The following is a 12,415-nucleotide window of genomic DNA, read 5'->3' as shown; positions in this document are numbered from 1 at the left end:
GAACTTTCTTGCGGCCTCCCGAAGATCGTTGGGAGGGGGGATTCTACCGCAGGTTTTAACTGAACGGTCGCCATGTTGTTTCAACATCGACGAAACTGTAAACTGTTGTACTTACCTAGCTTTGGAATGAAGCCGATGTCTGAAGTGGAACAAACCATACCGCCACGTGGGGGGATCAATTAGATAGATATCACCACTGTGTTCTGAATACATTGACCAACGGGTGAAACTAAGGGATTATCTTTAATTCGTTCAGCCCCGAGTCCATTCTTGGTTTCCATGTCATTTAAAACCCTATCGCCACAGCGTTTTGTAGTGCATGTTGCATGGTTTCATGTTCATGTTCCAGGGTCATAAGTCGGAACCACCCGGTTCAACGACTGCAAACCTCCGACCTTCATACGCCTACCCACATAAAATATCTTACAAGTCATTTCATAAACGGTTTCTCGCGCGTAAGTAGCACTACAAGAACGATTTTACCATCAGCTCAAACTTGCACCAGAGAAATACCCTTCCTTGACAAATTGGTGTCTGCTGCGTTTGCACAAGAGAAGATTCGTGGAAAATCTGAACAGGTACTACAAACTTTGTCACTATTTTACTTCGATCATATTAGTGGGCCTGTTTTTGACGATAGGGACATTTCAAATTAAGTAACTTCGCTGAGAAGGTTATTTTTCCGTGCCGTTTGGTTGTGTGCGTGTTCGTTTGTTTCCGGACAGCACAACTCGAGAAGCTGTGGATCATGTTTGGTAGCTATAGGTGGGTAAGCTTCGGGAAAACGAACGAGATTCGTTTCCAAGCAACAAGTAAAAATGTTGAAAAATTGCGTCTACATCTTTCAGAAGCCAACAATGTTTGCAACGTTCAAAATTTACACAACTTACTAGCAGATATAGATACATATGTTGACGAGTGGATGTCTTTCTAACCAGGTAGCAAAATGACAACTAAATCGCGGTATTGTTTTGCCTCAGCAACTTTTTTGTACCCCTCTTTACATCCCTCCCGTCGTGAAGTTGTTATAATGTAAAGTTTTATTGCAAGTTCATGCCCGTGGGCTAATTGCAAGTACATGGTAGAAACATAGGGAAAAACATACATGTGTCAGTGGCTACTGATACTAAATACGACTGTTGGCTATATCTAAACAAGCTGGGTATATGTAATGTACAATCCCTGTACTTTTGTTGTGCAAAGTATTAGTAATTAATTCCAGTATTACTAAATGTGTGGCTTGGCGAGGCCACCGTGCAGTTACACGAACTGCCCCAGATTACACCCGATGTCCCTTCAGGGATGTGGGACACATCTCATTTTCCTTCATCACTTTATTACTCGAGACAAAGTATTCAAAGGAAGGTATTTTGGCTATCGGAGATGACATGATACTGTGTTTCCGATATCAACATATATTGTCTGAGACAGAGATGACCTAGGCGTACGCGTGTATTGTTTACATTTGGGGCTTGTGCATTCTAATGTTGGAGGTTACGCCCCGTCCTTGATATTTCAAGTAGATATGCAACGTTTACTAGGCCTGGTCATTTGGGGTGAACTGCCCTAGGCCTGGTCATCTGGGGTGAAGCGACCCTGGGCCAAGAGCAGCACTGCGTGGCCTCCAAGTTATTTTTTCACAAACGCATTTTTGGCGACGCCTCAGGGGCGAGCCAAATTTTTACTATATTGTGTGCAGATTGCAAGAATTCTAGGAATTGTACAGGAATGTGAAAGTCCATGGGACAATAACTCAAGAATGCCTGGATGTATTGTCTTCATATTTTGTAGGTGGGTAGGTCTGTGGGAGACCTTGTAATGATTGGATTTTGGCCCCCCTAGCGACTTTCTATGGTACTGCAGGGGAACTTTCACTTTTCAAATCTCGTCTTCTGAACATGCTATAGTCATGATTTTTAAGTAGTGGATAGCTCTTTGTTAGGAAAATGTGTCCTGTAGATTTGGACCCCCTAGCGGCTTTTTTTTGAACTGCAGGAGCTGATTTTGACTCAAACTTTGAAAGAGACTAACGCAAGAAGGGGATGACGGACCATCATAATTTTTGGTGTGTAGATAGCTTAAGTGATAATTTACATAATCATATGCCAATTATGCAAATCAATATCTGATTTGCATAATTAATGAGGACAGTTAATAAATCAGCTGCATTCTATTATAGGACTCTCAAACACATGACATATGTAACTGAGAAAGAGATAAATATCGATAGATATCAATTATGCAAATTGATACTTACTTTGCATAATTAATGGCAAATACTATAAATCCATAGTGGTAAATGATGGGGATTTCATTTTTGCACCATTTGGAAGTTAAGTAAATGTGGCCACTATTAGACACAAATCTTGCATAGAGGGCCTCATTTACATAATTTATTAGGAGATGGTACGATATCTTTTTTTGTGAAAACAAGATTTTCATACATTGGACAACTTGTGTTATTTTGGTAGAGAAGGTGATCGACTGATATGATTTATGCAATTTATTATGCGAGGTCCTTATTTGCATGTGGGCTAAAAACGAAAACGTTAACAGAGACCACCGTCGCCATGGCAACATCTTTTTGTGTTGCCAATCTTGTTATTGTTCAAATCAACATAGCAGAAATACACTGACTATATACATGTACCCTGAATTGTGTTGATCTAACAATACTATCCTATTCGCACGCAGTGAAAACAAAAACTGGACATGTACATAGACATAGACATTACGACTCGATTTGCCTGTTGTATGGTGCAGTGAGGATAAAAATTGTAAAGTCTGTTGGTCCGAGCCTTGCGAACATTGATTCTACTGATTACGTTATTACGTTGTAGCAAGGTTGTAGTACCGTAATTTTGCATTTATTAATTCATTCAGATGTACCACATTTGTGGAAGGACTGACATAACAGGCGACTATCACATTTTCGAGATGTCAACCCGGCCCAGACTGTATCAACTCACACCGATACACTTTTCGACACACTCTTTGATAAGCTTGGTGGGTTCTTAAACGTTCTCGATGTGTGGCTGTCCTGAAACACGGGACCTGCATTTTACGTTCTATCCTAGCCTAGGGACGACCCTAACCGAAGCTAGGTACTCATTTCCACCTGAGTGAAGTGAGGAAAGTCGTGTGAAGTGCCTTTCCCAAGGGCTCAACGTCAACGGGACAAATCAGAGGACTCCGGATTCGTGTGTGATGGGCACACGCCTCGTACTGAGATTAGCTGGCACAGGGGGTCGTTCTCAAGAAATGTCCCACCCCAGGGGCCGCAAAGGCCCAATCTAGATAAGACCATAGATCATCATGGCTGGTTAGTAAACCCAATCTTGTTGTCCCGTTGCTACACGGCACTATTTGGTGGGCATGCTATAATGGGGTCACTAATCTTCGCAAATTGAAGTAGACTAAAGGCCCTGTCTCACTTGTGCGTATATTCAAGTGCGTATGGGTTGCGCACGAACATTTTTTTGGGGTTTATGTTAAGTTTGCAGGGAAGAAGTTGTTTTGTACTTTGACTACCGTAGTGCAGCCTAGTTATCGAACCAAAGAAATGACTTCCTTGGCTGCAAACTTAACCTATCAAATAAAAACAAAAACTTGTTAATACGCAACTCATGCGGACTAGCATAAACGCACAAGTGTGACAGGGCCCTAAAATGTAGTGATTCTGAGCACGCTGTCACTGGCGGGGGGTGGGGTTGGGGGGTTGTTGGAGTTGCGTCTCAGAAAAGTACCGTGTGTTTTTATTTTGCTTCTGTTGCTTGAGAAAATGACGGTTGGAGCATAAACTAATCCTACGGGCGAGACCGCAGCGGCATAGTTCACTTTTTTTGGCGACGCCTCAGGGGCGAGACAAATTTTTACTATATTGTGTGCAGATTGCAAGAATTCTAGGAATTGTACAGGAATGTGAAAGTCCATGGGACGATAACTCAAGAATGCCTGGATGTATTGTCTTCATATTTTGTAGGTGGGTAGGTCTGTGGGAGACCTTGTAATGATTGGATTTTGGGCCCCCTAGCGACTTTCTATGGTATTGCAGGTGAACTTTTACTTTTCAAATCTCGTCTTCTGAACATGCTATAGTCATGATTTTTAAGTGGTGGATAGCTCTTTGTTATGAAAATATGTCCTGTAGATTTGGACCCCCTAGCAGCTTTTTTTGGAACTGCAGGAGCTGATTTGGACTCAAACTTTGAAACAGGATAACGCAAGAAGGGGATGACGGATCATCATAATTTTTGGTGTGTTGATAGCTCAAGTGATGATTTACATAATCATATGCCAATTATGCAAATCAATATCTGATTTGCATAATTAATGAGGACAGTTAATAAATCAGCTGCATTCTATTATAGGACTCTCAAACACATGACATATGTAACTGAGAAAGAGATCAATATCGATAGATATCAATTATGCAAATTGATACTTAATTTGCATAATTAATGACAAAATACTATAAATCCATAGTGGTAAATGATGGGGATTTCATTTTTGCACCATTTGGAAGTTAAGTAAATGTGGCGACTGTTAGACACAAATCTTGCATAGATGGCCTCATTTACATAATTTATGAGGGAATGGTACGATATCTTTTTTGTGAAAACAAGATTTTCATACATTTGACAACTTGTGTTATTTCGGTAGAGAAGGTGATCGACTGATATGATTTATGCCTCAAATTATGCGAGGTCCTTATTTGCATGTGGGTTAAAAACGAAAACGTTAACAGAGACCACCGTCGCCATGGCAACATCTTTTTATGTTGCCAATCTTGTTTCTGTTGTTGTCACGGTGGAGATACAGGAAGGTCTCCTTTCAACACCTTGTTTTGGCATATTTCCCCGAAAACTCTTACAAGCGTCACACGATGCCTTAGTAAGGACATGCCCTGTCCACAAAACAGGTCAACCGTTGATCAGAAGTGCGTCGCTTGGTGGTGTTTAGCCATTCGTAAACAATGAGGACCGTGGGTACAGCGTGCTGTCGTACAAACATACCGAGCACCGCGAGATTCCAATGAAATTCAGCACTTTGCAATAGCAACAGATCGTGGCGCACTCAAGGGAACGCAAACAAGTAAGAATTATGTAGGCCTCAGTATGTCCCTTCTGCGTAAGGTAAGCTATTCTTATTTAGTTTCCACAATTCGTCGGGGAAGCCGTCTTATTCACGTAATTCGAATTCGAAGGGACATGACGAAGTTTTTGTGTGATTACCTTCCTTGAATTTAGCGTTAAACGTAAGGGTTTCTCCTGAATGCAGCGTATTAAAGCCGTTGTCGTGATCCCTTACATACCCCATTAAGAGAGCACACCTCATTTTTTGTTGTTGTCTCAATTCGAGGTCGCACACCCTCAACTCCAGCGACCGTCTCTTCTAGAATATACGTCTGAGTCGAAACAACTGTGTCTTGGAAAAAACCCGGTGTGTGCACCGTCCAGTATTAGAAAAACAAAACAGCTCCGCGAGTCCATAGACCGAAACATCTGGAGAGGCCTTCAGAGGTGATCATTCTGCTGGCGCATCATCGGGCCAAAGCACATTTAGATTTTGTTTGGAAGAACTCTGTCGTAGCGTTATTGTTGTAAATTCCACGGTGTTCACAGCGTTCTTTATTCTTAGCATAATGAACATTTTGCTTACCAACTTTTGTGTAATTAAACAGATAGCAATTGGCCAACAGTATTACATGAAAGGTAAGACTGGGATATCTGACTGGATGCACGCCCTGATGAATAAAAAGTACTTAACTAAGGCTCAGAAGACCGACATAGAATTTATAAAAGAAGCAAGCCAATTTCAAACCAACGTCTCTGGTAAAATAGAGGTAGCTCTTTTAGATACGTCGATGAACGTTAGACATCCAACTTGATCCAAGTAATGTAAGACACCCCACATAACAGGTAATAAGATACCCACTCAAACTGGATTAAGAGTAGACGCTGACCAACTTTACCAAAGCTAGAGTTATTTACCGACTGGGCAAGGGAAACATAATTGCTATCTCTAAGCAGATGTAGGGCCTGGCTTGTTTTAGTAGAATTGTTGTGACATTTTGCAGGTCTTTGGTCCGCCGTCAAAACATGCCAGTTCCTCCAACTCGAGATTAACAGAAATATCAACACTGAGATAAACACAGCCTGATACAGAGGTTATCATATTTCACTTGGAAATGTTCGCGGTAGAGCAGTGTCATTCATTGGATGTCTTGCTGTCATACTAAGGTCATACTAAACTAGAGTTCCACCACCTCATACCATCGCCAAATGATATCAACATTTTCGAGTGACGTGTTATAAATGTTTTCCATCAATTGCTGCACCAGTTTTATATTTGCCAGTCAGGGTTGATACCTCAGACTAGCTGACACATTCATTTGTTTCTCGACTCCCCTGTTCTGTTAACGCCATTATCCAGATCCTCGTCAATTCAGACTCGTACAAACACAGAACTGGTGGCCTTATGTAAATCTTGTTTTTAAAAGGTAGCTCTTTTATAAGTTAGGCTATGGGTATATCGTTTGTGTTGGTATGTTCTTCTCCTTTCCCTGTATGTGTATACTCCTTTCATATCTTGCACTGGTCCACCTTTATGTGATTGATCCTTTAGGTTGTAACTATGTTTTATTTCCCTTGCAGGTTTCCAGGTCACAGATCATAGACAGAACACGGATGAGTCAGCAACATGGCCGACATAGACGTATCCTCCGTTCGAATCCCTGCTCTTGTACGAAACCTAAACGACATGCGAGCATCAGGATCCTTGACTGATGCCAGACTCCATGTTAACGGCATATCCTTTCCTGTCCATCGGAACGTCTTAGCCGCTGGCAGCCCGTATTTTGCGACTATGTTCACCAAAGGGCTGCAGGAAGCTCGACAGGAGGACATTTCCATCTACGGCGTTGGTCAGGAAGCCATGGCTCACGTTTTACATTTCATTTACACCGGGAAAATTTCTCTCACAGGAGACTGTTTCGATACAGTCCAAGACCTCGTACAAGCTTCAGACTTCCTCCAGGTCGTTGACCTTCACCATGCCTGTGAAGAGTGGCTGGTCAAGCGGGTCATTCCATCCAACTGCGTGTCTCTATACTTTCTCGCACGCACCTACAACTGCAAGGAGTTAGCTCAGGCAGCCCGGTGGACGGTTGTTTCTGATTTCGCCGACGTAAGCAAGGGAAGCGAGTTCCTTGGTCTTGATCTGCCCCAGGTAACAGAACTTGTATCAGACGTCTCTGTATGTCTTCATAAGGGGGATAACATTTCTGATGCCCTGGTAAGATGGACGGAGCACAACCACGCAGGCGATGTTGGCAAACTCATGAAACACGTCAGGTACAACACCATGAAGCCTTTAAGCATGCGGCAGCAGATGCTAGAAGACCAGGTGATGGGAGATTGTCCAACTGCTGCACAGCTGTGTAAGGTTAGGACAGCTGCACAGGTGCAGGTAGGCCTGGATGATGCCATGAGGAATCCACAGTCTCTCGGTCTCATCCCAAGCTTAAGATGCGGTACAAGAAGAACGGACACAATTGTTTCTGTGTATAAAACCCGGGACTGTGTAGACCTACGTTTATATGAAACCCGCACAAAGATCGAGCACGGCCTTCCCACGCCCTACATCGCCTCTAATCTCAGTATAATCGTGTCGCAGGATAACAAACTGTACGTAGCCGGTGGAGTTAGGAATGATCCAGCTGTGAAGAATCCGGATAAAAACGTTAAGCTCTTGGCATGTGCGTACTTCTATGTTTATGATAGTCTTCACAACAAATGGTGGGAAAAAGCCAACATGTACGTTAGCAAGTTCGACTTTGCACTAGCCAGTGTTGGAAGTCATGTGTACGCTATTGGCGGTAAGCACCATCCTCATGGCAAACCACTGTATGATGTCGAAAAGTACAACCCCGAGGAAAATGCCTGGCATATGATGGCCCAGCTTCCACATGGTTTGAATGGCCACCACGCCGTCACCATAGAACACAACATCTACGTCCTGTGTGGTTTCGACAGCCCGAGAAGCAAAGATGTATTCTGCTACCAAACGCTAACTGATACATGGACCAACGTCGCGCCAATGCCTGCTATCAAGAGAATCGACGGCGCGGCAGTTGTAGGTGGGAAGATGTACACGATATTGTCGTCGTGGAAGAATGCGTCCTGGAAGCCTACAACCATGGCAATGTACAACCCCGAAAATGACCAGTGGGAGGAGGATAAAAAGTTCCTTAGAGAGGAGGTAGAAGCGGTGGTGGGACCGGTGGCTGTAGAGGACAGGCTGTATCTGTACAGTACAGGAGGTTTGTACGTCCTGCAGCCAACAGACTTCCCGTGCCCTCTGGACCAGTGGAGTCTGTACGACAAGAACGTTGTTGCGCGTTCAGGACAGGCAAGCTTTCACTGTACGGCAGGGTGCGTTCACATCGATGGGCTGGACACTATTGCCTCATGATTACCTTCGCCGAGAAGGTTATGCAGAGGGTAGCGTTTGTTTGTCTGTTTGTTTGTAGTGTCACAGGATAACTCGAGAATGCCTTGATGGATTGTTTTGATATTTGGTATGTCGGTAGGTTTTGATGAGACCTAAAAACGATGAGATTTTGGGCCCCCTAGCGGCTTCATACGGTACTGCAGCGGAACTTCCTGTTTTGATAACTCGTGTTCCGGACATGCTATGGAACTTATTTTTGAGTGGTAGATAGATCTTTGGACAGAGAGTAATTGGTGTGGGTTTGGGCCCCCTAGCGGCTTTTTTGGAACTGCAGGAGCAGGTTTTGCGTCTGACTTTGAAAGGGAATAACTCAAGAAGGGCTTGATGGATGGTAATGATTTTTGGTAGGTAGATAGCTTGAGTGATGATGTCCATGATAAGACACTTCTTATGCAAATCAGTATGTAATTTGCATAATTAATGAGGAAAGTTTATACATCCGCCAAATTCCATGATAGGACTCTGAAACATGTGACATATGTAACTGAGGAAGAGAGAAATATTAATTGATATGAACTATGCAAATGAATACCTCATTTGCATAATTAATGAGAAAATACTAAAACAAGATGGCCTTGATGGGTGGTCATCATTGTTGGTATGTGGATAGCTTGTGTGATGCTTAGTATGATTGGACAATAATTATGCAAATCAGATTCTAATTTGCATAATTAATAAGGCAACTTTAAAAATCCACTATGTTCCATGATATGACTATTCAAATTGTAACTGAGGAAGAGAGGACTGTTAATAGATAGAAAATATGCAAATGTGGGCCTAATTTGCATACTTAATGAGTAACTTGTATTATTCCACACTGGCAAATGACGGCAATTTCATAGATTTAATACTTTTTTTGTGGCATCGGGAAGTTATGTGAATGTTAACATCGTTGAATCAAATTATGTTAATAAGGGTCTCTTTTGCATAATTGCAGATAAATATTAGCATAACCGTAGGCTCATAATTTGTTAAGCTGATACTTTGGACATGTTATATTTTACGACAATCAACTGGTATGATTTATCATTGATGAGAAACACTCCTAATACGTCAGTCATAAAGGTTAAAATCATTTGGCGAAGGTATGAGGTCGTGGAACTCTAGTTACGAAATTAGCTTTACAAGAGCGTAAGTTGTGCCAGCTACAGGAAGCAAAATACAGACTGCAGGTGATCACATATCTTAGACATACTAAAGACCTGGAGCACGAGGCAGGTGTGAGAGCGAGCGAACATAGCTGATACGCCTACAGTAGACCAAGAGAAGTGAGTCATGTGGAGAGGCCTGCTGTATCGTTAGCAAGATTTCAGGGTGGGGAATGGAATTCTGTGTTGAATATGTGTCTTTCACTAATGTCGTGAGTGACTCGTGACAATGATAAATAATTTATATGATACAGAGTTCAAGGGATGAATACGTTAGATTAGGTCGTAGTGTTCTAGGCAATATACGTAACATGTACCACTTTACACTCAGTAGCAACTTATCATGTAGGGAATCGATTCAATATTTTGCCTTAAACTTTGAATACACGTACTATAAGTATTCAGTATTATCAATGAAGGCATATCATTAAGCTGTAGCCTACTGTGCACCATCCATGGACATAGTATTGTCCTGCCTGAATGTTTTTCTCAAGATGAATGTGTGGCGGAAAAGACAGAGAAGAAAGGAATAAATCATATCTAATGATATTTACAATAAACCAAAACTAACATATTTTGTTACCATGTTGTATTTATAAGACCTTAGTAACCTTTCCAACGTAGCTAGTTTCGGTAGGTCGCGTATGATAAAACACTTCTTGGAGGTAGCGTCTAGCTCAAGTGCAATGGCCTTTTTTTTGCAATTTGCGGCATGTGTTTTATCATTTTGCAGCTGATTTGCATGGTTTACAGTATGGCTGAAAACCTTTTTTTTTGTTTGGACGAAAATTGATGCTCGCGCGGATGTCATTCATGTAATGAAATCAACATGGCCTTAGCAGAACTGATGAATTTCCTTTGCCATTTCTAAATATTATTGGACAAAACCTACCAACAGAAATTAATTTTCTGGAACAAAGGGCATATGATATATAGAATTTCCAAGTCCGACCATTATCGAATTGTGGTTTATATTAAGTCTTCTTAATCAAACTGGAGCTACTTTCTTAAGGATGATCTGTCTCAAAACCCCTCAAACTTGCTTTTCCGCTGAATGGGTTCCCCTTTAGCAAGGGCAGTCCTCATCTAGACTTAGAACAAAGGTTTATCAAATGTAAATCAAGCTGTAACTACAGTGTTTATGATACAGAATATCTGTATCTATACAAACAGTATAACCGCCCTTGGGCGTAACACACCAGCTTCGCAGACACGCGGTGCGGCAGCAACTTATAGATGCTAATGCAGATTTCTAAGCTGGGAACAAGGAAACAACTTAAGTTCAATGTCATAAAACCGAGGGTACTCTATTTATGGTACACTTCTTGTAATATCTTCATTGCAGAAAAACTTGAAAGCATTTCGACTTCCTATGTCAATGGCTCACACGATATAGGACAATTGGTAAAAATTGGAAGAATTTTGATGGTACAAAAGAAAGTAGTCAGCTGATTAAAATCACACCATTCTAAAATTGTCTACAAAGATTTATTCCCGGATTCCAAGGATTAGGTAACTCAGTCCTTATGTTCATTTCTCAACTAGAATAAAACATACACCATTGCAAAACAACAAGACCGTTCATTGGGGAAAATTCAAGTCAAAGCTTATCAAAGATTCTTTATCAGATCATTTACTCCAAGTAGCCTCCTGCGCACACCTTCGGGCGGCTGGCGATTTTCTATCGCTACACTGGTCACTGCAGCAGCAGAACACCGTGGACTACTACTACTGCCCAGAAGTGTACACAGAAGGCTACATTTAGCATCTGCTTGGAGATCAATTTGACAGGCTACTACTTGCATATGCACTAATACCTCAACTCTAGGCATGATGTCACACTTCGTTTCGTCATACGAATACCGACGTCATTCTGTGTCCACTGCGCATGCTTTCTATAGCCCTTCAACAGATGAGATCATGTGAATGACAAGTGTAGTATCGTATTTCGCTTCATTGCGTTGATGCCTGGATGGTCGGAAACAAAGACCGTGGTACTGCTCTCTTCACAGAAGGGCTATTAGACACCCAAAACCTTATAAATTATTCAGTCAATCAGACTAAATGCCCCGTCTTTTCATTTTAATAGTGATTGCTATTTTCGATGTAAGGTTGCTCTAGAACCGAACCAACTATACATGTATGTCGGATAACTAACGTCGGATGATTCCAGGGAAAGTTGTTTATTTTCATGTTTCCTTTCTGTACGAGCCGCGAAAGAATAATAGAATTTCAAACAATTGAAACGGCTCGCAATACATTGCAATGTTACGTCAACGCCTAAATTGTGCAATGGAATATCATTCAGTGAACTGTAAGTACATCCTTATTTGAGGCAAGGACAGAAGGGGAGAAGCGAGCGAGAAGTCGCACAAAGATGCGTTTGCCCGGCGTTGCGCTTGTGCTCGTACTGCTACATGCAGGTAACGTACCCCTTTGTATTGCTATTACATGGTACAAGTAAGTAGTGATAGAGCCAAACTAGGCGAAATCGCCTCAACTGCCCCCTCAACGATTTCGCCTAGTTATGACACCGAAAAGAAAGATGCAAATGAATGACCACGGAGGGGGAGGGGCATATGGTAACCATGGAGGGACTTGGTCTATGCAAATGAGTTCACTAGTCTATGCAGATGAGTTCACATGACGACCATGGCGGGTGGGGCGGTAGGTGTATAAAGGATTGCAGGGGAACTACTGCTAGACACACTACACTTTGGTCTATATATGGAGAATTACGGAGAAGCTGGCTG

General features: G+C 42.0%; 1 protein-coding gene across 1 annotated transcript; it reads left to right on the top strand.

The window, feature by feature from the left end:
• The first annotated feature begins 6,462 nt into the window (after positions 1 to 6,462).
• Positions 6,463 to 9,872, top strand: LOC136442001 (kelch repeat and BTB domain-containing protein 8-like). Its single transcript, XM_066438590.1, has one exon. It carries the CDS (start codon positions 6,703 to 6,705, stop codon positions 8,473 to 8,475), a length of 1,773 nt encoding a protein of 590 aa, XP_066294687.1. The 5' UTR covers positions 6,463 to 6,702; the 3' UTR covers positions 8,476 to 9,872.
• The last annotated feature ends 2,543 nt before the right edge of the window (positions 9,873 to 12,415 follow it).

This window comes from Branchiostoma lanceolatum, chromosome 9 (genome assembly GCF_035083965.1).
Source record: "Branchiostoma lanceolatum isolate klBraLanc5 chromosome 9, klBraLanc5.hap2, whole genome shotgun sequence".
Taxonomy (NCBI): Eukaryota; Metazoa; Chordata; class Leptocardii; order Amphioxiformes; family Branchiostomatidae; genus Branchiostoma; species Branchiostoma lanceolatum.
This window is presented reverse-complemented; position numbering and strand designations above follow the sequence as displayed.